General features: G+C 44.5%; 1 protein-coding gene across 1 annotated transcript in view; it reads right to left on the bottom strand.

Moving 5' to 3' along the window:
* Nucleotides 1-2336: 2336 nt before the first annotated feature.
* The window catches only part of LOC130275604 (GTP-binding protein Rhes-like), a 29383-nt gene continuing 4093 nt past the window's right edge, over nucleotides 2337-27626 (bottom strand). Inside the window, exons 2-3 of the mRNA XM_056523776.1 lie at nucleotides 14661-14940; nucleotides 2337-4041 (exon numbers count right to left, since the gene is read on the bottom strand). Coding sequence (XP_056379751.1) covers nucleotides 3512-4041; nucleotides 14661-14931 — 801 coding nt within the window. The 5' untranslated portion in view covers nucleotides 14932-14940 and the 3' untranslated portion in view covers nucleotides 2337-3511. The remainder of the gene's footprint in view (nucleotides 4042-14660; nucleotides 14941-27626) is intronic.

Genomic DNA, 27626 nt, shown 5'->3' with positions numbered 1-27626 from the left:
AGCATCCTGTGCACTGCATTATGACGAGTGATGTTGGGTTGAGGATGTCCCTAGTCAGCACACAGCGACAGCGCAGGACGCCGCCGCAGCCTGCAGGAGCATGCCCCAGGACAGCGGACGCTTTAAATCATTGAACAGCGGCTTTTGCAGGGCCAGAAAGAGTTTATTGGCATATAACATGCAGATAGACATTAAGCTAAAGATGTTTGCTTAATAAATGCGTGTTATGCGCCGATAAATATGGTACTTTGGATGGAAGACTTTTGGCTCTAACAAACAAGGGGTGACTATTGGCCGAACATGACAGTAAAAGGACTAGGATCAGCCGACAAACAAGCAAATGCTCATGGAGCAGACATTATTTGTCTGCCCCCACATCTGCCCATGTAATAGGGGGAGGTGCACCCAACAAATAAGGGAAGCAAAGAGCCACACGAACAATGAAGTCATCAACCTCTTTTTTTGGTATCTAAGGACAGTGACGAACTATCTACTCCATTTGGAGAAGAAGGGTGGTCTTGATCATCTATGTTTGAGAGTTAAGGTCCCCATTCACATTACTAAAAAGTTGTCCAAACCATATGAGCATGGTGTGTACTTGCTAGGGAGTACACAGACTAAACTACTCTTTAAAGGAGTATTCCCACAATGGACATTACTTACGATAAATGTCCCATCACTGGAGTCCTACTGCTGGATCTCCCACTGATCACTAGAATTGGGGTCCTGTGAGATTCATTGATGAAGAGTTTGAATGGCAGTCAAGAATAGACCCTGGCTCCCCATTCAATGCCTATCTATTTGACATCACAGCCAACTACTTTACTTCACTGTCCTTTTATATCCATAGAATTTATCTCAAGCAACACTGCGCAGGCTTATCACTCCATTCTCAGTTCTCTATACTGAGGTGAACATCCATTTTGTGATTGGTGGAGGTCCCACCAATGGGGACCCCAGCGATAAGACATTTATAACCTATCTTGTTGTGGGGAAAACCCCTTTAAAGTTGTTGTGTGAGGAACAGAAAAGGTCCTAACTTTTTTGCTCCATGGCCATCTCAGTATATCATTCTGAGATTTGGGGAAACCATATTCGCACGCGATATCCAATAGCTTCACAATGTTGCCTCAACATTTGTAACATCCTGCAGCTATTGGACATTGCGTGAGGGCATGGTTTTGCACACATATAATGATCGTGGTGACTGGCACCTGCCTCCTCTTAAAACAGTTTGCTTCCGAGATGACAAAGGAGATGAAGTAGAGCGTTGGGGAGCAGAAAGGGTAGTTTTCTGTTCCTGGCCAACTTCTTTAAAGGGTACTCTGCCCCTAGACATATTATCCCTTATCCAAAGGACCCCCACGATCTATGGGCCAGCAGCGTTCATGAACACGGAAGCTTGGAGCTCCCATGTCTGTGGCGTCACACCCGCCCCCTCCATTCATGTCTATGGGAGGGGGCATGATGGCTAGTACATAGCCATCACACCTCTTCCCATAGTCATGAATGGAGGGGGCATGATAGCTGTGGTCGCCTGTCATTCGGCACAGAGCGAAGTTCGCTCCGTGCACCCATGCATCAGTTGACTGGGGTGCTGCCGCACCGGAGATCGCAGAGGGTTCCATCGGCCGGACCCCTGCAATCAGACATCTTATCCCCTATTCTAAGTATCAAATTTAAAGTAAACCAGTATTACTAAATTTTAGTTATGTGTATGTTGGTATTTGAGGCTAATGTAATGTAATGTTTTAAAGGGTACCTCTCATCAAAAAAACTTTTGATATATTATAGATTAATGTATACAGAATAACTTCACAATTGCATTTTATTAAAAAATATGCTTCTTTATATTTAATCTTCCGCTTTGAAGAAATGACCACTAGGGGTCTCCCTACCAGTCCTGGCAGCAAGCATTTCAGACTAATGCTGGAGTCCTAAACACTACGAGCTGCCAGTCTGCTTTGTTCACAAAGGAGAACACTCAGAGCTGCCAGCCTGCTTTGTTCACAGCCTGTTTGGCTGTGAACAAAGCAGGCTGGCAGCTCTGAGTGTTTAGGACTCCAGCCTGAGTCAGAAATGCTTGCTGACAGGACTGATCGGGAAAAATACAATAGAAAGAAGCATATTTTTCATTAACATGCTATTGGAAAGTTATTCAACATTCATTAATCTAAAATATATCAAAAGTTTATTTGATGAGAGGTGCCCTTTAAACACAATTAAGCAAAAGACATAAAGGCAATCTGGTATTTTCTAATACATTAGGCTAAAAATTCATGAAAATGGATGATCCGTGTTCTCTTTTATCTCATAGGACAGCAGCTACTCCAATCTGAAGAGGAATATCTTTTTTTTTATTTAACAGTTCTCATAAATAATTCAGAAAGAGTGAAAGAAGGAAAAAAAAGACAAAGAATAATAAGAGTAAATCACAAACATTTTGCGGGTCTCAGTAGAGATTTCGAACGTTTTCTTCACATCAACCTTATAGTCTATACAGTAGGTGCACACTTAATACCTAGCCACATGCAGTTGACTAAACAATTAAGTGGATCATTTTAAAGCTCATTGAACCATACTAAACCATAAAAAAAACAATGAATACAATTTGGAATACTTATGGAAATGTCTATTATCTGTTTGTTTGTTTTCTCCGCAGCTAAGAGCATTAGGTGCAACATCAATATTAGGCCGGAAGATATCCTTCATGTTAATTTACCTTCGTGTTTCGGAGTCAGTTTTTGGATTAAAATTGACCTTAGAAGTCTTAATATTAAGTAAATTTTTACAGTTGTCCATTACGGTAAATTTGTTATTTTCATCACTCGTGTAAAGAGAAATGTGGCACAAAAGGACCTGAAATTCATTATTTCGGAAGTTATTCAGTTCAGCACACTCTACATCAGTGGTCTCAAACTTGGGCCCTCTATATGTGGCAAAACTTCAACTCCCAGCATGCCCGGACAGCCAACGGCTGTCCGGGCATGCTGGGAGTTGAAGTTTTGCAACATATGGATAAGGGCCGGCTCTGCCTTTAGGCAAAATAGGCGGCTGCCTACAGCGCCCTGTTGATGAGGGGCGCCGTTCTGCCTGCCGCAAGAAAGTTAGACAACCAGCATCCGAACCACTCAGCAGCATGAGGAGGAGGTTTGTTACAGTGTGTCACCGCAATTGTAAGCTAATTACATGAGGGGGCTGTCACCTCAGAAGTAAATTGTGGCATGTCAAACGGCGGGCAAATGGGTGAAGTCAAAATTGGGGGGGGGGGGGGGCGGCAAAATTATCTTGTGTCTAGGGTGGTAAAAATCCTCGCACCAGCCCTGCATATGGAGGGCCACAGTTTGAGACCACTGCTCTACATCTAGTCTTCATTACGTCTTTGTTCTACAACTTTGATATTATATATAGTCCTATCTGAAGCCGCAGGATATGGAGTTGTGAATCCTTATCCCTTGGATCCTGGCAAGCTTGAAGGCACTTTGTCATAGTCAATGCCTAAAAAATCAACTCATTGTATTGAGCACTTCTCTCTGTCACGTCCTTGACCTTCTCCGAGCACTTTGGCCTTTATGTATTTGAGATCACTGTTGACACTAGGGCGCCTAGCAGATGGGGAGATCATGCCATAGGCATCCATTTCCTTAAACCTTCTTAACCTAAAAGACTTCTGCTGGAAGGAGTCTCCGTACTGCATTGAGATTTTGCGATGAAGAGCGGGACTCATTTCATTGGGAAGCTTGGCCATGCTGAAGAGGACTTGGAACATTTTATCCACATTTATATTCTTCTTGGCCGAGATCTCGAAGTAATCACAATTTTCATCCCCGGAAGCGAGACGCTCAGCCTCTTCGGCCCGTACCTTGCGGTGGTGTTCCCCGCAATCGATTTTGTTTCCGCAGATCATCATGGGAAACTCTCCAGTTTCTTTTGTTTTGTTCTTAACGCAAGACTTGACTTCAAGGATCTGCTTTCTCAGCCTCTTCACTTCGTCGAAGGAGTCTCGGTTGTCGATGCTGAAGACGAGGATGAAGACGTCACCTGTTTAAAAAGAAAACATGTTTTATTCCTTTTTATAAATTACTGAATCGCATAGGAGTGATATTTTCTGCGGTAATTAAACTTTGCTAAGCACTGAAGTCAGCTACAGTATGTTCATAAATCCCATAGACAATAAACGGAACAGCGCACACTGCGGAGCCTTTCATTTGGGGAGGGGGATGTTACGCCGAGCGCTCCGGGTCCCCGTTCCTCCCCGGAGCGCTCGCCTCATCCTCGTTGCTGCAGCGCCCCGGTCAGATCCACTGACCGGGTGCGCTGCGGTCCCGCCTCCAGCCGGGATGCGATTCGCGATGCGGGTGGCGCCCGCTCGCGATGCGCACCCCGGTCCCCGTACCTGACTCGCTCTCCGTCGGTCCTGTCCCGGCGCGCGCGGCCCCGCTCCCTAGGGCGCGCGCGCGCCGGGTCTCTGCAATTTAAAGGGCCAGTGCATGTTGGTGCCTGGCCCAATCTTCCCAATTACCAATTAGTGTGATCACCTGTGCACTTCCCTATATTACCTCACTTCCCCTGCACTCCCTGGCCGGATCTTGTTGCCCTTGTGCCTAGTGAAAGCGTTCCCTTGTCTGTTCCTAGCCCGTGTTCCTGACCTCCTGCCGTTGCCCCTGACTACGATCCTTGCTGCCTGCCTCGACCTTCTGCTACGTCCGACCTTGCTTCTGCCTACTCCCTTGTACCTCGCCTATCTTCAGTATCTTCAGCAGTCAGAGAGGTGAGCCGTTGCTAGTGGATACGACCTGGTCACTACCGCCGCAGCAAGACCATCCCGCTTTGCGGCGGGCTCTGGTGAAAACCTGTAGTGGCTTAGAACCGGTCCACTAGCGCGGTCCTCGCCAATCCCTCTCTGGCACAGAGGATCCACCTCCTGCCAGCCGGCATCGTGACAGTAGATCCGGCCATGGATCCCGCTGAAGATCCTACACTGGTCACCCAGCTAGCCTTAAAGATCGCCCAACGAGATCAACAGCTGGCATACTTGACCTCCGAGGCACTGCGTATTCAGTCACAGATACAGCAGCTGCAGATACAGCAACAGCTACAGCTGCAACTACCATCTCCTCCGCCGGCTCCTGCAACTCCTCCGCAGCAACCGGCCGTTCCTAACCCCTGCTTGTCCCTGCCGGACAAATTTGGCGTAAAGATCGCCCAACGAGATCAACAGCTGGCATACTTGATCTCCGAGACACAGCGTCTTCAGTCACAGTTACAGCAGCTGCTGCCGCAGATACAGCAACTTCAGTCACAGCAGCTGCTGCCGCAGATACAGCAACTTCAGTCACAGCTACAGCTGCAACAACCATCTCCTCCGCCGGCTCCTGCAACTCCTCCGCAGCAACCGGCCGTTCTTAACCCCTGCTTGTCCCTGCCGGACAAGTTTGATGGGGACCGCAATGATTCTGCCACAGCCACAGTCCAGTCCTTCTTCACTGAGGCCCGTGATGTCTTCGAGGAGCCTGCCCGAGCTTCTTCTGCCGAGATTGCCCTGCTGAACCTGGAACAGGGTGTTTCTTCCGTTGGCGAGTACGCCATTCAGTTCCGTGCTCTTGCTTACGAGTTGTCCTGGAATAGTGAGGTTCTCTGCGCGACCTTTAAAAAAGGCCTATCCAGCAACATTAAAGATGTTCTGGCCGCACGAGAGACTCCTGCTGACCTACATGAACTCATTCATCTTGCCACTCGCATTGACATGCGTTCTTCCGGATGGCGTCTGGAGCTCCGCCTGGATATGGACTTTGTTCGCACGAAGCGTTTTTTCTCCCCGGCTCCTCTCTCCTCTGGTCCTCTGCAATCCGTTCCTGTGCTTCCCGCCGCGGAGGCTATGCAAGTTGACCGGTCTCGCTTGACACCTCTAGAGAGGACACTACGCCGCATGGAGAATCTTTGCCTGTACTATGCCGGTACCGAACACTTCCTGAAGGATTGTCCTATCCGTCCTCCCCGCCTGGAAAGACGTACGCTGACTCCGCACAAAGGTGACACAGTTCTTGATGTCAACTCTGCTTCTCCACGCCTTACTGTGCCTGTGCGGATATCTGCCTCTACCTTCTCCTTCTCTACTATGGTCTCCTTGGATTCCGGATCTGCAGGAAAATTTTTTTTGGCCTCTCTTATCAACAGGTTCTACGTCCCTGTGACCAGTCTCGCCAGACCCCTCTACATCTTTTGTATTAACAATAAAAGATTGGACTGTCTCATGCGTTTCCGCACAGAACCCCTCCTAATGTGCATCGGACCTCATCACGAAAAAATTGACTTTTTTTTCCTCAGGTTCTTTGGCCCCAAGAAGAGGGGGAGACCCAAGGGGGGGGTACTGTTACGCCGAGCGCTCCGGGTCCCCGTTCCTCCCCGGAGCGCTCGCCTCATCCTCGTTGCTGCAGCGCCCCGGTCAGATCCACTGACCGGGTGCGCTGCGGTCCCGCCTCCAGCCGGGATGCGATTCGCGATGCGGGTGGCGCCCGCTCGCGATGCGCACCCCGGTCCCCGTACCTGACTCGCTCTCCGTCGGTCCTGTCCCGGCGCGCGCGGCCCCACTCCCTAGGGCGCGCGCGCGCCGGGTCTCTGCAATTTAAAGGGCCAGTGCACCAATGTTGGTGCCTGGCCCAATCTTCCCAATTACCAATTAGTGTGATCACCTGTGCACTTCCCTATATTACCTCACTTCCCCTGCACTCCCTGGCCGGATCTTGTTGCCCTTGTGCCTAGTGAAAGCGTTCCCTTGTCTGTTCCTAGCCCGTGTTCCTGACCTCCTGCCGTTGCCCCTGACTACGATCCTTGCTGCCTGCCTCGACCTTCTGCTACGTCCGACCTTGCTTCTGCCTACTCCCTTGTACCTCGCCTATCTTCAGTATCTTCAGCAGTCAGAGAGGTGAGCCGTTGCTAGTGGATACGACCTGGTCACTACCGCCGCAGCAAGACCATCCCGCTTTGCGGCGGGCTCTGGTGAAAACCTGTAGTGGCTTAGAACCGGTCCACTAGCGCGGTCCTCGCCAATCCCTCTCTGGCACAGAGGATCCACCTCCTGCCAGCCGGCATCGTGACAGGGGATTGACCCCCATTATTGTTTTCAGTGGATTCACAGCAATCTGATCCCCACCGATCACATATCCTGTGAATAGGGGATACAATTTGAAGGGGTACACCGCCGAAAAACATCTTATCCCCTATCCCAAAAAAAACTTTGCAGGATAAGGGATAGGTATCATATCGTGGGGTGGGGTGGGGGGGGGGGTCTGACCACTGGACCCCCCCAACAATCTCCTGCCTGGCACCGCGTCTCCTCATGGATGAAGTGTGTTGACCACAGCACAAAGCGGTGGCCGACACGCCCCCTCCATGTATCTCTAAGGGAGAGCAAGAGATACATGAACGCTGTAACTCCGGCTCTCCCATAGAGATGCATTAAGGGGTGTGTCGGCCACCGCTTCATGGTCTATACAGCATCATTCATGGAGGAGAGAAGGGGTGCTGGGTGGGAGATCTCGGGGATAGGGCATATGTTTTACAGAAAGTTGTACAGCCCATCCAGCTGAAAAAGTATAATAGATAATTAAAACAGTTTTTTCAACAAAACGGTCACATGTTCCACCATGACCAAAAGCAACCAATTAGATCGCAGGTGCTTTTGAAAAATTAAATCTGTGCTGTGATGTCTACAGGCAACATGGAGATTTGGGGGGGGGGGGGGGATTTAATTGCCTGCAGCTTGTGAACATCGCCTCAAGCTGTTTCACAAATTTCCCCTTACAAGTCTTGATTTTCAAATATGGAATCAAAATACAGGTCAAGTCTTAAATGATCCAAAAGTTGTAAAAATGTCATCCATAATTCATACAGCTTGTAGAGGAACTACTTGACTATAATATGGTAACTTAGAGTTTTATTAGGATATTGAAGAGCAGCTGTTAGATTGGGTGTTCGGCAATGATATGACTAGAAAGCTCTTCAGAAGACGTGGCAGCTCTCATGCCTGGGGCTACACGTGAACCAAGAAAACCACAAACTATAAAAATCAAAAAGGCACAGTACATTCAGGTGAGGAGTAATTCCAGCTTGTTAAATGATCCCCTTACCACAGATATCTGATCGTGGGGGTTCCAGATGCTAGGACACCCCCCACCCTCGACCTGTTTTAGGGTCTGATTGGCTTGAAAAGAAAAAAAAGAGCCGTTCGGACCTTAAACACGTTGCTCCAAATGCTGAGTGCAGGCGACGGGGCTCGTGACGTCACGGCCACGCCCCCCTACCATAGACTTGAATTGAGGGGCGTGGCTTGACATCACGAGGGGCGTGGACATGACATCACGGGCCCATTGCCCGCACTCAGTGTTCGGAACAAAATGTTCTGAACGCTGAGGCAGTGGAGTACCCCTTTAACGGGTCTGATACAAACACCAATGTGAACCTAGCCTTAGAATGAAGCAGTGAATCACATATGCATGTCATTGCTCAAATCATACTCTATGGGAGCTACTGGAGATAGATGAGTACTATTGGAGCCAAGAAAGAAATGGCATTTTTCAACTCTTGATCGCTTTTGTATGGAAAAACACCAGTGAAAAACTGCTAAATGCTCAAATAATTGCAGACATAATGGCAGGGGGAAAAAAAAGCTGGACAGGGCAGTGGCAGTTTTGGGGGTATTTTCTGTGGCATTTTTTTTTATTTTTTTTATTTAAAAAAAAATTTTTAACGGTAAAAAATTACGGCAACAATGAGTTGTGTGGAAATGTAGCCTTAGTAACAAAGATTATCAGGGATATCAAGCAGACAAATATAAATGTAAATGATGAAGGAAAAGAGTTAATCATAAACATGGAATTTCTCACTAATTCAATGCCCGCTCTGTCAGGTCTAGTGAGGGTGATATGTAATGAGGGGGACATGTTGAGATATGGGACACTGTATGTGTATTTTATGACTTTATTCAGTATTTTCAGATAAAAGCTGTTCACGAGCTGTCAGATCCCCTAGAGGAAGCCTTCCACCCCAGCCCACGCACAGTGACTGACAGCTCTCTGTGTACCAACACATACAAGAAGAGTTGTCAATCACTTTGATTTGGGGGGGGGGGGGGTGCAGGACTCATGGGCTTTCAGCAGCTAATAAGTACTGGAAGGATTAAGATTTTTTTAATAGAAGTCATTTACAAATCTGTTTTATCTTTCTGGCACCAGTTGATTTAAAGAAGAAAAAAAAACGTTTTCCACCAGAGTACCCCTTTAAACAGAAAAGAAATGTCTGGTATGCCCATATTCTGACCCCCATATACATTTTTCAATAAAGCAGCATTAGGGCTTGTGCTTTGTATGGTGAGCCGTAGTTTTTATTGGTTGTTTTTTAAATTTGCTTTTTACAATGTTTACTGTGCGGGATAAACATTGTGATATCTTAATATATCAGACAGTTTGCGACATGGCAATACCATGTCAATTATATTTATTATTTAAGTGATAAATGACAAAACACTAGAGGATTTGACACAAAGTGAAAGAATGGAACGGCACTTACCGCAGCTGGTGACGTCTGTCCTGTCTTTGTTACATCAAGAAGGCTGGCGGGGAGGTAGTAGCAGATGCACCGGGGAGCTCTGGGCGCCCCGGTGCATCTGCTACTACCTCCCCGCCAGCCTGCGCGATGTGATAAGAACACGACAGAAGATACCAGCTGCGGTGAGTGTCGTTCCATTCTTCTGCTCTTTCCTTGACATGCATTTGTGCCTCTCTACATTGGAACAGGGCACCTCCCTACTGGCAGTAACAGGACCATTCCGGCCTACCCGAGACCACTAGAGAATTTATGGCCTTGTACTGGCTGTACATACACCTAGCATTGCCATCCCTTCACTTCTTCTATACACTAGAGGACTTGAACATGCAATCACTTTACCGCTTGTACAATACACTGTAATACACTTCAGCCCCCCCCTTGCAGAAAATCTTTGAAGGCTACATATACCCCCAAGCTCAGTGTTTTCTGTTTTGCCCTACATTGCTCTTAGACAGACATTACATGCATGGGAAAGGAAGAAACCCAGCGCTCAGTTGGAGGTCCCACAGTAAAACTTAATCTTTTATTAGGGTCCATTAAAACAATGCAGAAGACGTCATGATACAAGAACAATTCTTCATGCATTTTGGGGGGTGGTTATCCCTTAATCATAAGCCCTTGGGCTTATGACTAAGGGGTAACCCCCCTGAAATGCGTCGAGAGTTGTTTTAGCTCATGGCATCTCATAGACGAAAGCTGTGAGCTGATAACCTTCCATTATTCAGATTTTCTGGACAGATCAGGCAAGGATTTTATTTTTTATTTTTTTTTTAACAGAGAAGGACTTTAACTTAAAAGAGTGACCTTCAGTCAAACAATACGAGAAATCTTCCATTCAGGCTGGAACATAAGTGTCTTTGCAGACAAAGCTTGTAAAGGTAAATTGGAAAGATTTTTTGTAAAGATTTCCATAGAGGTCATGAAAATAGGAATCTGTTTCTCAACTTGAGGGCTAAAGCCTGGGATTGCTTTGATCCTCATACAACAGCTATCTGAGCATTTCAGGCATTATCTAAGGCATGTCTACAATAATTGCCTATATCTAATTCTTTTTTTTTTTTTTTTTTATGGGTACTCCAGTGGAAAACGTTATTTATTTATTTATTTTTTTTTTTTTTTATCAACTGGTGCCAGAAAGTTAAACAGATTTGTAAATGACTTCTATTAAAAAATCTTAATCCTTCCAGTAATTATTAGCTGCTGAATAATACAGAGGAAATTATTTTCTTTTTGGAACACAGTGCTCTCTGCTGACATCTCTGTCCATTTTAAGTACTGTCCAGAGTAGGAGAAAATCCACATAGCAAACATATGCTGCTCTTGACAGTTCCTAAAATGGACAGAGATGTCAGCAGAGAGCACTGTGGTCATGATGTCAGCAGAGAGCTCTGTGTCCGAAAAAGAAAATAATTTCCTTTGTAGTATTCAGTTGTAGTATTCACTTACTATTATTTGTCCTTCAGCGTCATCTGTATTATTCCAGCACAGCTGCATCTCTATGTTACAGCAGTGTTTCCCAACCAGTGTTTTTGCAGGACTATAACTTCCAGCATGCCCGGACATCCTTTAGCTGGGAGTTGTAGATTGACAACAGCTGGGGGGCACATAGGTTGAGAAAGACTGCATTAGGACTCGTGCAAACGGATGGATCCGCAGCGTATTTTACAGCAGTGTGCCTCCAGATGTGCCTGATCGGAGCAGCAATCCACCGCTACGAGCAGACACACTGCAATGTGCAAGTCGCGGTGTGATGTGTGCAAGTAGACAGTGCATGCACACCCCGACTTGCACATTGACTCTGACTCTCCAAACCAATCAGTGCTTAGTGTCAGAACAGGATGTCAGCTCTGGGTTCTGACCTCCCGTGAACTACAGGACGACATCATCACCTACCAGATCCCTCCTACTAGCTCTCAGATCCCTCCCAGCTCCATCTGCTACCTCTATGGGATCAGCAAATATATATATTATATTATATTATAATATAATATATATATATATATATATATATCATTTATACAACTCCGCTGAAGCTGGGTTCAGATATTGTATCTTTTGCTGCAATTTTGATGCTTTTTTTACCATGATTTTGCAAAAACTTTAGCAAAAATCATACTATTTTACCATAATTGTGCTTTGGTTTTTTTACTGTGATTTTGGAAGTGCAGCAAAAACAGCCTGAATGCAGACACAAATAGTGTAAAAATTCTATATGAGCAAACAACCTAAAGATTTTAAATTTTCACTAAACACCTCAAATGTGATTATAGGTCAACTCATTGTCGCCTCATGGAAATGAGGCGACAATGAGACCGAATGGGAAGTGTAGGGAGAAGATGAGCTCGGAAAACTACTTAGGTGCTGAAATCAAAATCAAAGTGATTTAGAAAAATAACTATTGTGCACAGTGCTGCGCACTGTAGGTACGCATTGTAGGTACGCTTTAAACAAACAGGTAGAATATTAGGACCAGAGCTTAGATCTTGGTATCATAATCTTATGTCTGGTACCATAATATTCTAGGTGAAACATATGGAGGACAGTACTCATGAAACATTTTACTTCCTAGTTTTGCCTGTAAGGGATAGATGTAAGGCCGGGTTCACATGACGAAAAATGTGCAAAATGTCTGCACGGAAAACATGTGTGGACATTCCGCACATTTGACTAATCCAGTGGGCACTAGGATCCCTCGCGAATGTCTCATAGACGGCAATGCATTTCCTTGCGGAATCTGCAGAAAGGATAGACGTAACTATTCTTTCTACACACGCCAGAATCAGGATTTTTCACGGCAGAAACATCTAACCCGGAAATTCTGCCGTGTAAACATTGCAGCAGATTCCCACTGAAATAAATGGGACTCTGTTGCAGCGGAATGTTTGAGCAGAATTCTTCTGTGTAATTCCACAGAGAAATTCCACCATGTGAACATACCTTAAGTAGGAAATCTGCAGAAAGAAAGAGTATAGCCTTCTGCTGTAAAGCCTTCAAATGGGCTTCTGCTGTATGCCTTCGAGGAAGTTGTGTAGTTTTCTCCAGTCTGACCACAGTGCTCTCTACTGACACCTTTGTCCATGTCAGGAACTGTCCAGAGTAGGAGAGTGTTCTTATGGGGATTTTACTCCTGCTCTGGACAGTTCCTGACAAGGACAGAAGTGGCAGCAGAGAGCATTGTGGTTCAGACTGGAAAGAACTACACAACTTCCTCCAAAGCATACAGCAGCTGATAAGTACTGGAAGGGTTAAGATTTTTAAATAGAAGTACCGTATTTATCGGCATATAACACGCACTTTTTAGGCTAAAATTTTTAGCCTAAAGTCTATGTGCATGTTATACGCCGATACACCCCCAGGAAAGGCAGGGGGAGCGAGGCCGTCGCTGCCCGCTTCTCTCCCCCTGCCTTTCCTGGGGTCTAGGGCCCTGCTGCCGGCCCTTCTCTCCCCCTGGCTATCGGCGCCGCTGCCTTTTCTGTCCCCCTGACTATCGGAGCGACAGCCAGGGGGAAAGAAGGGGCAGCGGCACCCATTGCCGGCGCCGCTGCCCCATTGCCTCCCCCCATCCCTGGTGGCATAATTACCTGGGTCGGGTCCGCGCTGCTGAAGGCCTCCGGCGTGCGTCCCCGGCGTCGTTGCTATGCGCTGCACGGCGCGGCGCATGACGTCAGTGCGCCGCGCCGTGCATAGCAACGACGTAGGGGACGCACGCCGGAGGCCTGCAGCAGCGTGGACCCGACCCAGGTAATTATGCCACCGGGGATGGGGGGAGGCAACGGGGCAGCGGCGCCGGCAATGGGTGCCGCTGCCCCTTCTTTCCCCCTGGCTGTCGGCGCCGGCACCGATAGTCAGGGGGACAGAACGGGCAGCGGCGCCGATAGCCAGGGGGAGAGAAGGGCCGGCAGCAGGGCTCTAGACCCCAGGAAAGGCAGGGGGAGAGAAGCGGGCAGCAACGGCCTCTCTCCCCCTGCCTTTCCTGGGGATGTATCGGGGTATACACGCGCACACACGCACCCTCATTTTACCATGGATATTTGGGTAAAAAACTTTTTTTACCCAAATATCCTTGGTAAAATGAGGGTGCGTGTTATAGGCCGGTGCGTGGTATACCCCGATAAATAGGGTAATTTACAAATTTACAAACCAGCCCTTTAATGTCTTAAAAAATGCCCCAAAAACAGCTATGTTCCCATGGTTTCATTTTATGATCATAATTGTTAGAGACATACAACTAAGTGCGAGATACTTCCTTTGGGCCATTTACATGTCAAAAAATGCAATTTTTTTGGCATTTAATTTGGCTGTAGCCCAAAAAACATTTGAAAATACGGCCAAAAAAGTTTGTAAGGAAAGGGACAAAAAACATCCCAAACGCAAAAGGAAGGCTGAAAGGACATCTTAAAGGGGTACTTCGGTGCTTACACATCTTATCCCCTATCCAAGGGATAGGGGATAAGATGCCTGATCGCGGGAGTCCCGCAGCTGGGGACCCCCAGGATCTTGCACGCGGCACCCCCTTTGTAATCAGTCCCCGGAGTGTGTTCGCTCCGGGTCTGATTCCCGGTGACCACAGGGCCTCACGCCTCCGCCCCCGTGTGATGTCACGCCTCCGCCCTCGTGTGATGTCACGCTCGGCCCCTCAATGCAAGCCTATGGGAGGGGGCGTAATAGCTGTCTTGCATTGGCTTGCATTGAGGGGCGGAGTGTGAGGTCACACGGGGCGCAGGCGTGACGTCACACGCCGCCGGACCAGTGATCGACAGTAATCAGACCCGGAGCGAACACGCTCCGGGGACTGATTACAAACGGGGTGCTGCGTGCAAGATCCCGGGGGTCCCCAGCGGCGGGACTCCCGCGATCAGGCATCTTATCCCCTATCCTTTGGATAGGGGATAAGATGTTTAAGCACCGGAGAACCCCTTTAAATTTTCCAACTATTGTGCCTATAAAACAGCCTCAAAACATGGTGTGTGAACAAAGCCTTACAGAGCAGCCGACAGGTTTAAAGATGCTAATTGTTTTGTACAGGTTAAATAGATTTTATATTCTGCTCTTACCTGTCAATATGGAGAGTCTTCTCATTGCAGGAAATGGATGATTTCCAGACGTATCTAAAATGTCCAACTGGTACATATCTCCTCTTATATTATAAAGCTTTCGGTGGAAATCCTCAATTGTTGGTGTATACTGGTCTTCGAAACGTCCATTTAGGAAGCGTGAAACAATGGAACTCTTGCCCACCTTCGAGGCGCCAAGGACCACCATACGATAGGAGTTCTTTGCTGGGACACTGAGTGTGCAGCTTTCACTGGAAACCGTCTTCATCATGGCTTCCAGCTGGGACACAAAAAGACATAAGAAAATGTTAAGAAATGTGTTAATATTGTACCATGTTATCCAGAGCAATGTCCAGATCAGTGTTTCCCAACCATAGTGTCTCCAGCTGTTGCAAAACTACAACTCCCAGCATGCCGGACAGCCTGATCTAGATAAAAGGTACTCCAGAGAAAAAAAAATTCAAATCAACAGGTGCCAGAAAGTTATACAAATTTGTAAATTACTTCTATATATAAATCCTAATCCTTCCAGTGATTGTCAGGTGCTGTATGCTCCAGAAGAAGTTATTTTCTTTTTTAATTTATTTTCTGTCTGAGAACAGTACTCTCTGCTGACACCTCTGTCCATGTCAGGAACTGTCCAGAGCAGGAGTAAATCCCCAGAGCAAACCTCTCCTGCTCTGGACAGTTCCCGACATGGACAGAGGTGGCAGCAGAGAGCACTGTGGTCAGATTGGAAAGAACTATACAACTTTCTCTGTTGTATACAGCAGCTGATAAGTAGTGGAAGGATTAAGATTTTTATATCGAAGTAATTTACAAATCTGTATAACTTTCTGGCACCAGTTGATGTGAAAAAAAAAAAAAAAAGAAAGAGAAATTCCTCCGGAGTACCCCTTTAAAGGGGTACTCCTGTGGAAAACTTTTTTTTTTTTTTAACCCCTTAAGGACTCAGCCCATTTTGGCCTTAAGGACTCAGACAATTTAATTTTTACGTTTTCATTTTTTCCTCCTCGCCTTCTAAAAATCATAACTCTTTTATATTTTCATCCACAGACTAGTATGAGGGCTTGTTTTTTGCGCGACCAGTTGGCCTTTGTAATGACATAACTCATTATATCATAAAATGTATGGCGCAACCAAAAAACACTATTTTTGTTGGGAAATGAAAACGAAAAACGCAATTTTGCTAATTTTGGAAGGTTTTGTTTTCACGCCGTACAATTTATGGTAAAAATGACATGTGTTCTTTATTCTGAGGGTCAATACGATTAAAATGATAGCCATTATTATATACTTTTATATTATTGTTGCGCTTAAAAAAAATCACAAACTTTTTAACCAAATTAGTACATTTATAATCCCTTTATTTTGATGACCTCTAACTTTTTTATTTTTCCGTATAAGCGGCGGTATGGGGCTAATTTTTTGCGCCATGATCTGTACTTTTTTTTGATACCACATTTGCATATAAAAAACTTTTAATAAATTTTTTATAATTTTTTTTTAATAAAATGTATTAAAAAAGTAGGAATTTTGGACTTTTTTATTTTTTTTCGTTCACGCCGTTCACCGTACGGGATCATTAACATTTTATTTTAATAGTTCGGACATTTACGCACGCGGCGATACCAAATATGTCTATAAAAAATGTTTTATACGCTTTTTGGGGGTAAAATAGGAAAAAACGGATGTTTTACTTTTTTATTGGGGGAGGGGATTTTTCACTTTTTTTTTACTTTTACTTTTACATTTTTTTACATTTTTTTTTACACTTGAATAGTCCCCATAGGGGACTATTCATAGCAATACCATGATTGCTAATACTGATCTGTTCTATGTATAGGACATAGAACAGATCAGTATTATCGGTCATCTTCTGCTCTGGTCTGCTCGATCACAGACCAGAGCAGGAGACGCCGGGAGCCGCACGGAGGAAGGTGAGGGGACCTCCGTGCGGCGTTATGAATGATCGGATCCCCGCAGCAGCGCTGCGGGCGATCCGATCGTTCATTTAAATGGCGAACTGCCGCAGATGCCGGGATCTGTATTGATCCCGGCACCTGAGGGGTTAATGGCGGACCCCCGCGAGATCGCGGGCGTCGGCCATTGCCGGTGGGTCCCTGGCTGCGATCAGCAGCCGGGATCAGCCGCGCATGACACGGGCATCGCTCCGATGCCCGCGGTTATGCTTAGGACGTAAATGTACGTCCTGGTGCGTTAAGTACCACCTCACCAGGACGTACATTTACGTCCTGCGTCCTTAAGGGGTTAAATCAACTGGTGCCAGAAAGTTAAACAGATTTGTAAATTACTTCTATTTAAAAAATCTTTATCTTTACAGTACTTTTTAGGATCTGTATACTACAGAGGAAATGCTTTTTTTTTTTGGGAACACAGCGCTCTCTGCTGACATCATCATGACCACAGTGCTCTCTGCTGACACCTCTGTCCATTTTAGGAACTGTCCAGAGCAGCATATGTTTGCTATGGGGATTTTCTCCTACTCTGGACAGTTCTTAAAATGGACAGAGATGTCAGCAGAGAGCACTGTGGTCATGATGTCAGCAGAGAGCGCTGTGTTCCAAAAAGAAAAGAATTTCCTCTGTAGTATTCAGCAGCTAATAAGTACTGGAAGGATTAAGATTTTTTAATAGAAGTAATTTACAAATCTGTTTAACTTTCTGGCACCAGTTGATTTAAAAAAAAAAAAAAAAGTTTTACCCCTTTAATACTTTCTATTTCTTTCTTTCACGTCTCAAAAGATTACATAAACAACACATAAAAGATGAAGGAAAATGTATCTATACTTTTAATCATTATAGAATTTTTGCAACCTAGAAGAATAAACAATTGTATGGTTCTACATTGGTGGTCTTTGGCTGTCCGGGCATGCTGGGAGTTGTGGTTTTGCAACATCTGGAGGGCCACAGTTTGAAGACCGCTGTTCTACATTCACAGAACAACATTTGTTTTATTTACAGCAGAGTATACATTGTTCGTGCTCTTTTGATAATGTACAAAACATTACACTTTTCACAGCGGGAAACTTGTGCGAATACAATTCCCAATCTGTTATACACCAAAAAAGAATTAGAATTAGAATTTCCTGAATGTTTTAAATTGTTTTGGAAGTGGGCAGACCTCACTTCATGTAACACAAGAATGTAAACTTATGTAACGCTCATAAAAAGTGATTCAGAAAATCAATTATTTATCTATTTATTTATTAATTTATTTACTAGCAGAGTACCCGTTGCCCGTTTTTTTATGACCTTGTATTCATATCCCGTTCTCATATCCCGCCTTCATATCCCATCCTCGTATCCAACCTCATATTCCGTTGTGACGACTCGCCCGTGTTTGACCCGAAGGGTTAAACTTCCTTGAGCTTTTGTTTAGTTTGGTTGCTGGGGCTACGCCTAGCTATCTGGGCTGGTCAGCTGACCTTGCTGCACCTGTGTAGCTGGTTACTTAAACCTGCAGTATATCTTTAGTCTTTGCCAGTGAAAGACTTTGTCTAGTAACCAGCAATCTTATAGTGTTTTCTGTCTTCAGGTTACTGATCTTTGGCTATTCCCTTTGCTCTGCGTTACTGTACTCTGCTATTTCCGACCTTTGGCTAGACTGACTACGTTTTGACTGTGTGTGTGTCTTAGTTTATGTCTGTTAGTTTGTGTGCCTCCAGTTGTTCCCCGACCCCATCTGTATTGTCATTTATTGTTTTGACTTTTACTGTTCCTCACTTGTATTAGGAATGGAAGGGACCATCTTCGTGGTTCTGGACCCGTTATCTAGGAAGGGTACGCAAGTAGGCAGGGAAAGAGGGTGTGGGCAAGATTAGGGCTGAACGCTATCCCTGCCCAATGTGAAATCCATCCTCATATCGCTTCATATTCCGTCCTCATATCTCATCCTCATCCTCATATCCCATCCTCAGGTGGGGCTGAGTTGTGGTGAAGAGATTGTAGGCTGAAAACAGAAATGGGCATGGCTTTGTGGAAGTGGGCATGACTTGCAAGCTGGACTTATGTACAAAAAGGGTAGAAAATGAAAGGGGCGTTGATTTGAAATGTGGGGAGTGGTATGCAGGAAGGGTGTGGTCTGCAAGCCGGACCGACACACTCACCAGGAGATGCAGAGCAGAGCTGTGGAGTAAGGTACCAGAAGTCCTATATACTTGCATTGGATCTGAGACAAAAAACCCATCCTTCACATAAGGGTGTAGGTTAGTGTTAATTTAACTATCCAATATTTTTATTTGATTTTTATATGACATATAAATAATATTTGTATCAAGTATAATCAAAATATCTCCAGTCGTATGGAAGTTATGCAGAAACATACATTTTCCATAGACCCTCGCAAATGGGAGTGGGTTAGGGTTAACTAATCTATCCTATATTTGTAGCTGACATATGAGTAAGGCTGGGTTCACATGTGTCTGGCATGCGGCATAGGTGAACTTAGCCTAAATCTCTCCGCAACTGATCACAACATGCATCAGTTGTCATCAGTCCTATGGCATCCGGGGTCCATTTTTTTGGCACCGGACAGCAAGCTACATTCCCCTGTCCGGTCCTGTCCACATGTCCAACTATTCGGTGTCAAAATCCGGTGCACGCCAGAGGGTAACTATGCCAGACGCCTGATATATGTGAAACCAGCCTAATATGTGTACCAAGTTTTATTGAAATATCTTGAGCTCTTTGGAAGTTTTACTAGAACATATATACACACACATACATAGGCCCTGATTTACTTTTGTTAACCCAACATGTTTTGTCAGTTTCAGTTTCCTCAGAAATCTGTGCCAGAATTTGCATCAGAATAAAAAAATAAATAAATAAAAAAAATAAACAAGCAAATCTCTATTTTACTGAGAAAACCTGAAAAGGCGCATGGCCATCAAGGAAAGGGGGCATGGTTGCTGAAAAGGGGGCATTCCCTGACATTTTTGAAAAAAATCAACATATTTACTAAGGTTTCCACAGAAAATTTGGTGAATTTGAGCTGAGGAAAGCCCCACAGATCAGAGCATATGTAAAAAAAAAAGTAAAATGTAGAAAAAGTGCAAAATGTAGGGAAACATTAGTAAATACCATGGAAAAATATCTGTTGGGAAAAAACCCACAAAGAAAACTCCACTCCACTCTTAGTAAATCAGGGCCAATAAGTTTTATACATATAAATTTATTTATTCAACATAAAATTACTAACAGAGATCCCGGTGTTGCCCAGTCTTCCTACCTAAACCTAGTTGGAGAGGAAAAGCAACAACTGACCTCATATCCAGTCCTCATATCCAGTCCTAATATCTCGTCCTCATATCCCGTCCTCATATCTCGACCTTATATCCCAACCTCATATCCCAATCTAATTTCCCAACCTCATATCCCGTCCTCATATCCCATTCTCATATCCAGTCCTCATATCCAGTCCTCATATCTCGTCCTCATATCCCGTCCTCATATCCCGACCTCATATCCCGTCCTCATATCCCGTCCTCATATCCCAACCTCATATCCCAACCTTATATCCTGACCTCATATCCAGTCCTCATATCCCAATCTTATATCTCGTCCTCATATCCCATCCTCATATCCCGACCTCATATCCCGTCCTCATATCCAGTCCTTATATCCCAACCTCATATCCCAACCTCATATCCCGACCTTACATCCCGACCTCATATCCAGTCCTCATATCCTGACCCCATATCCAATCCTCATATCCTGTCCTCATATCCCGACCTCATATGCCCACTTCATATCCCATCCCACCATCCCAATCTCCTGTCCTCATATCCCGTCATCATATCTCGTCCTCATATCTCATTCTCATCTCCTGACCTCATATCCCATCCTCATATCCTGACCTCATATCCTGTCCTCAGTAGTGTTGAGCGGCATAGGCCATATTCGAATTTGTCATATATTTGCTAAATTCGCACATTTGTAATATTCGCGTTTTATTTTCACATATGCGAAAAATTCACGTGTGCGAAAATTAGCATATGCGAAAATTAGCATATACAAAAATTAGCACATACAAAAATTAGCACAAGTGAAAATTCGCATATGCGGAAATTAGCATATGCAAATTTTCGCATATGCGAAAATTTGCACGCCAGTCTCACACAGTAGTATTAGAGCCTTCTTTACACCACACAAGCTGGAAGTAGAGAGGGATGATCACTGTGATGTGTACTGTGAAAAAAATATATATATATTCGTAATTACGAATATATAGTGCTATATTCACGAATATTCGTGAATTCGCAAATGTGCTATATTCGCGAATAAAATCGCATTGCGAATATTCGCGAGCAAGACTAGTCCTCATATAGCAGCCTCATATCCTGACCTCATTTTCCATTGTCTTATCTTGTGCACAGGTGGGGCTGAGAGATTGTAGGCCAAAAATAGAATGGGGCATGGCTTTCTGAGATGTTGGGCCTCGTGGGTTGGGGGGCAGCAGGAGGGAGCATGGCTTGCAAGCCGGACTGATACATTCACCAGGAGACATAGCAGATATTGTGGTTGAAGGGCCTGTGATTTTGGTGTATCAGACAAATATGACGTATTGCCAAAAAAATTTAATTAAGGGGCTGGGCTAATTGGAGAGGGCGTGGCTTGCAAGCTGGAGTGACACACTCTCCAAGTGCAGAGCTTGAGAAGTCCTATAGACTTGCATTAGGACTTTTGACAAAACCCTTATAATCGCAAAGGGGTTAGTTAGGGTTAATTTAAGTATCCTATATTTTAGTTGACAGATAAGTAACATGTGACCAAGTTTCATCAAAATATCTCTATCAGTTTGGAGTAATGCTGGAACATACATATAGACATATATATCTATACATATACACACATTATCATCAATATTTTTTTTTTTTTTATCAACTGGTGCCAGAAAGTTAAACAGATTTGTAAATTACTTCTATTAAAAATGCTTTACTCTTCCAGTACTTATTAGCAGCTATATGCTAAAGAGGAAATTCTTTGCTTTTAGAATTTCTTTTTTGTCTTTGCTCTCTGCTGACACCTCTGTCTGTGGCAGGAACTGTCCAGAATAGCATAGGTTTGCTAAGAGGATTTTCTCCTGCTCTGGACAGTTCCTGATACGGGCATCAGGTGTCAGCAGAGAGCACTGTGAACAAGACAAAAAAGAAATTAAAAAAGAAAAGAATTTCCTCTGTAGCATACAGCTGCTAAAAATTACTGGAAGGATAAAGATTTTTATATAATAGAATTTTTATAATAGAACTAATTTACACATCTTTTTAACTTTCTGGCACCAGTTCATTAAAAAAATGTACCTCTTTAAGTGTAACTCACAGAGACAGATTTACTAATGGTGTTTTTTGTCTCATCTTTAGAGACTTTTGTCTGACTTTATACCACCTATTGTTTGGCTTACTTTTTGCCAAAATATTGGCACACATTGGGGGAGATTTATCAAAGTTGTCTATGTCCCGCATCAATATAGACCAAATTACAGAGGGTTAGGCCGGTCTATTGTGCGCCTAATTTATCAAAAGTCGCACGGCTCTTAATAAATTCTGCGCACGGACTTCGGGATCTATGCTTTAGACCAGTGGTCTTCAAACTGTGGCCCTCCAGATGTTACAAAACTACAATTCCCAGCATACCCGGACAGCCGTTGGCTGTCCGGGCATGCTGGGAGTTGTAGTTTTGCAACATCCGGAGGGCCACAGTTTGAAGACCGCTGCTTTAAACTGTATTTATACCTGCTCCAGTATGGTCTGACATTGCAGCGTACCTTCAGCCGATGCGACCTGTCGCCGAAAAGTCACTTTTGATAAATTCAGCACCAATGCATTTTTCTGTCTAAAATAGACTAGAATGCATCATGTTCTAAAAATCCTCTAAAGCAAAAGTCGCGAAAAAGTCGCACGTATTTAGACTGCGACTTTCTGTGCGACAAATTTAGATGGGAAAAACCAGTCTAAATCCTTTGTTAAATCTCCCCCAATGTTGCATTTTAGCAGCTCCTCTTTCAATGAAGCCTTGTTGGACAAGATACAGAAAGTGTTACATAATAAATGTGCTGCACAACATGTGCACCAGTTTTTTGGTCCTTTAGTTATTAATGCTGGTCTGATTGGTTCGTTATGTGTTTGCTTTGATTATATATGCGAGACAGATAGATATGAGATAGGTAGATAGATAGATAGATATGAAATAGATATGAGATAGATATGAGATAGATATGAAATAGATATGAGATAGATAGATATAAAATAGATAGATATGAGATAGATAGATAGATGGATAGATAGATAGATAGATAGATATGAGAGAGAGATAGATATAAAATAGATAGATACATATGAGATAGATAGATAGGAGATAGATAGATATGAGATAGATATATAGATAGATATGAGATAGATAGATATGGATAGATAGATAGAAGAAGGATAGAAAGACAAGCAGTGGCGTAGCTATAGAGGTCGCAAGGGTCGCAATCGCGACCGGGCCCCTGCCACTTCACTATACTATGCTACAGAAACAGGTCCCAGGCCCGCCATTGCCAGCAAGTCGCTCTGCCTCCGGCTCTCATCCATTGTGCCGACCTGGCGTCCCCAGTCCGTTTGCATCAGCGCATGAAATACCTTTCACTGCTGTGCAGAGGCTCCTCCCGCAGCTTACGAGCGGTGCGCGGCCGTACAGATACGGTGGCCGCATAATGACGTTCCCAAAATCACAGCAAGGGTGCGTCACTACGCTCTACATCATTACGCGGCCTCCGTTTCTGTATGGCCGCGCACCGCTTGTCATCTGGGGAAGGAGCCTCTGCCCAGCTGCCAAGGTATTTCAACTCCAATGCGAATGGACCGGGGAGCAATGAATGAAAGCCAGAGGCGGTACAACTTTAGCTTTTGCCTCCGACTCCTACAGCAGCAGCAGCATCATTCTCGATGAAATGTGGTGCACTGCTGGATGCAGCCACATGGTAAGTGAAGGGGACTGTCTACTGGGGGGGAGGTCTAATCTAAGGGGGGTGATATGAGATTTGGGGTCCAGAGGAGGGGCAAAATGATATAAGATTTGGGGTCCAGAGGAGGAGTGGGGGGAAATGATATGAGATTTGGGGTCCAGAGGAGGGGTGGGGGAGTGATATGAAATTTGGGGTCCCGAGGAGGGGTGGGGGGGGAAATTATATGAGATTTGGGGTCCAGAGGAGGGGTGGGGGGGGGAGTGATATGAGATTTGGGGTCCAGAGGAGGGGGGGGGTTGGGGTCTGGAGTGTGTGTATGAGTGATGTGTGTGTATGTATAATGTATGAATGATAAATATTGTGTAATCAAGATGTATGTATGATGTGTGTAAGCTAGAAGGATATATGTATCATGTGTGGACATGTATTTTGTTGGGGGATCTGGAGGCGGCAGGTGTATGAATGATATGTGTATATGTTGTGTATGTATTATACATGTGGGGTAGGGGGGGTTATGGTCCAGAGGCGGCGTGTGTATGAATGATGTATGTGTACTGTATGTATGATGTGTGTGTATAAATGATAGATGTGTGTAAGCAAGATGTATATGTATGATGTGTGGAGATGTGTGTAAGCTAGAAGGATGTATATATGTATGATGTGTGGAGATGAATTATGCAGAGGGATCTGAAGGCGGCGGGTGTATGTATGTATGTATGTATGATGTGTGTATATGTATGTATTATGCATGTGTTGGGGGGTCCGGAGGTGGCGTGTGTATGAATGATGCGCGTATGTACTGTATGTATGATGTATGTATGAATGATGTGTGTATAGGAATGATAGATGTGTGTAAGCAAGATATATGTATGTGTGAATGATGTGTGGGAGGGTACAGCATATAGCATGGTTATTTTTGAGGATTTGTATTCAGGGGCACAGTGTGTGGCAGTATTATATTCAGGGGCACAGTGTATGGCAGGATTATGTTCAGAGGGTACAGTGTGTGGCAGGATTATGTTCAGAGGGTACAGTGTGTGGCAGGATTATATTCAGGGGTACAGTGTGTGGCAGGATTATGTTCAGGGGTACAGTGTGTGGCAGGATTATATTCAGGGGCACAGTGTATGGCAGGATTATGTTCAGAGGGTACAGTGTGTGGCAGGATTATATTCAGGGGCACAGTGTATGGCTGGATTATGTTCAGAGGGTACAGTGTGTGGCAGGATTATGTTCAGGGGTACAGTGTGTGGCAGTATTATATTCAGGGGCACAGTGTGTGGCAGTATTATAATCAAGGGTACAGTGTGTGGCAGTATTATATTCAGGGGGAACAGTAGGTGGCGGTATTATATTCAGGGGGAACAGTAGGTGGTGGTATTATATTCAGGGGGGACAGTAGGTGGCAGTATTATATTCAGGGGCACAGTGTGTGGCAGTATTATATTCAGGGGCACAGTGTGTGGCAGGATTATGTTCAGAGGGTACAGTGTGTGGCAGGATTATATTCAGGGGTACAATGTGTGGCAGGATTATATTCAGGGGTACAGTGTGTGGCAGGATTATATTCAGGGGCACAGTGTGTGGCAGTATTATATTCAGGGGCACAGTGTGTGGCAGGATTATATTCAGGGGGAACAGTAGGTGGCGGTATTATATTAAGGGGGAGCAGTAGGCGGCAGTATTCTATTCAGGGGGTCCAGTGGGTGGCAGTATTATATTCAAAGGGTACAGTGGATGGTAATTTTATATTCAGGGGATAAAGTGGGTGGCAGTATTATATTCAGGGGAACAGTGGATGGTAGTTTTATATTCAGGGGGTGCAGTGGGTGGCAGCATTATATTCAGGGGGTACAATGTGTGGCAGGATTATATTCAGTGGGTACAGTGTGTGGCAGGATTATATTCAGGGGGTGCAGTGGGTGGCAGCATTATATTCCGGGGGTACAATGTGTGGCAGGATTATATTCAGGTGGTGCAGTGTGTGGCAGGATTATATTCAGGGGCACAGTGTGTGGCAGGATTATCTTCAGGGGCACAGTGTGTGGCAGGATTATATTCAGGGGCACAGTGTGTGGCAGGATTATATTCAGGGGGATACAGTATGTCGCAGTATTATATTGAGGGGGGACAGTAGGTGGCAATATTATATTCAGGGGGTACAGAAGGAGGCAGTATTATATTCAGGGGGTACATTAGGTGGCAGTATTATATTAAAGGGGTACAGTGGATGGTAATTTTTTATTCGGGATACAGTGTGTGGCAGTATTATATTCAGGGAGCACAGTGGGTGGCAGTATTATATGCAGGAGGTACAGTGGATGGTAGTTCTATATTCAGGGGTGCAGTGTGTAACAGTATTATATTCAGGGGGTACAGTATTTAGCAGAATAATAATGATTATTTTCTTCATGCAGAGGATGAGGATCTACTGACAAAGTGAGGAGCCAATGATGTCTGGGCATCAGACTCTGCAGAGAAGATGGAGCTGGAAGAAGTCCTGACGTCTGGACCAGATGAAGAAGGAAAGACAACAGGGAAGACGTCACTCAGGTCACTGATATCACTGTGTTTTCTCCTGACTGTCCCATCAGCTGTAGTCATTTGTAAGTTCTGCAGTGATGATGGGTGACGCTGTACCCTAATCTATGGCTCTCCAGCTGTTGAAAAACTACAACTCCTATAATGCCTGAGGCTCTCCAGACATGATGGGAGTTATAGCTTTATAACAGCTATTGGTGATTGGGTGATTGGTGGGGGTCCCAGCAGTTGGACCCCCATCAGAAAAATGGGCTTCTTATTTTTCAATGCCTGTTTTGTCTGTCTGGCCCTGCCTGTTAGTCACTTATATAGTTGTGTATTCCCCTGACTGTGTCCCATGCAGTATCTTTGTGCACCCGAGTAAGGGGTCATCTGGGATTGGGGAAGAGGGTCGTCAGGTGGCAGGGGGGCCCAGGGCAATTTTTTCGCATCGGGGCCCTGTGGTTTCTAGCTATGCCCCTGTAAATAAGAGATAGATAGATATGAGATAGATAGACAGACAGGAGATGGATATGAGATAGATACAGTAGATAGATAATAGATATGAGATAGATAAATAGATAGATACATAGATACGGTACATATGAGATAGATAGACAGAAGATAGATAGATAGATAGATTTATAGTGCAAAAAAATAGCTTTATTCAATCACAATGGTGTGCAACGTTTCAGCTGCCCATGCTTGAAAAAGGCTGCATGGGCAGCTGAAACGTTGCACACCATTGTGATGGACTAAAGCAATTTTTTTGCACTGGATTTTTGCTGCGGCCATTTCTATTTTCTTTGGATTGTCTATAGCCCACTGACCCGGGCTTAAGGCCGCTGGCATTCAATACATATTGGACTTTGAGGTGCTGCTCCAACTCTATTCTTCCCTAGATAGATAGATAGATAGATAGACAGGAGATGGATATGAGAGATACAGTAGATCGATATGCGATAAATAGTTTTTTTGTAACTTGTTTTTTTTGTCACTGGTCGCTGGGGAAAGATGTACACAGAGTGCTACAGTGGCACCATATAGTGGTACACAAAAATTAAATATACCTTAATAAAAGCCTAATGCCTTGTTTTCATGCCTTCATGAAATGACATGTCAATTTTTTCTGCGAAATCGGCATGGAAATGCATAGCGGTCTTTGGAGATTTCCGAGAAGGCCTGCTGTGGACAGAATGTCTGTCCGGAAATTTTCCAGCCGCACATGCCGAAAAAATCCATTCCTGTGTTTGACGCAAAAAAGTACAACAAAAAATGTGTATTTCCACAGTGCATTTTCAGACATGTTGAGGGGAATATATCATTTCTTTTTTACTTTTTTGTGGTCTATCTTGCTTGTTTTTTTTTTTTTTTTGTTGCCTGATGTTTTTTTGCACTTTTTTATTTTTTGTTCAACTAGCTAAGTGCTTTTTCCAAATTGGTCTTTGTAGATACTTTTAGATGCAGTGGTCAATAAAT

The sequence above is a fragment of the Hyla sarda genome, chromosome 6 (genome assembly GCF_029499605.1).
Source record: "Hyla sarda isolate aHylSar1 chromosome 6, aHylSar1.hap1, whole genome shotgun sequence".
Taxonomy (NCBI): domain Eukaryota; kingdom Metazoa; phylum Chordata; class Amphibia; order Anura; family Hylidae; genus Hyla; species Hyla sarda.
Note: the sequence above shows the minus strand (reverse complement) of the source record. Positions and strands in the feature narration are given on the sequence as shown.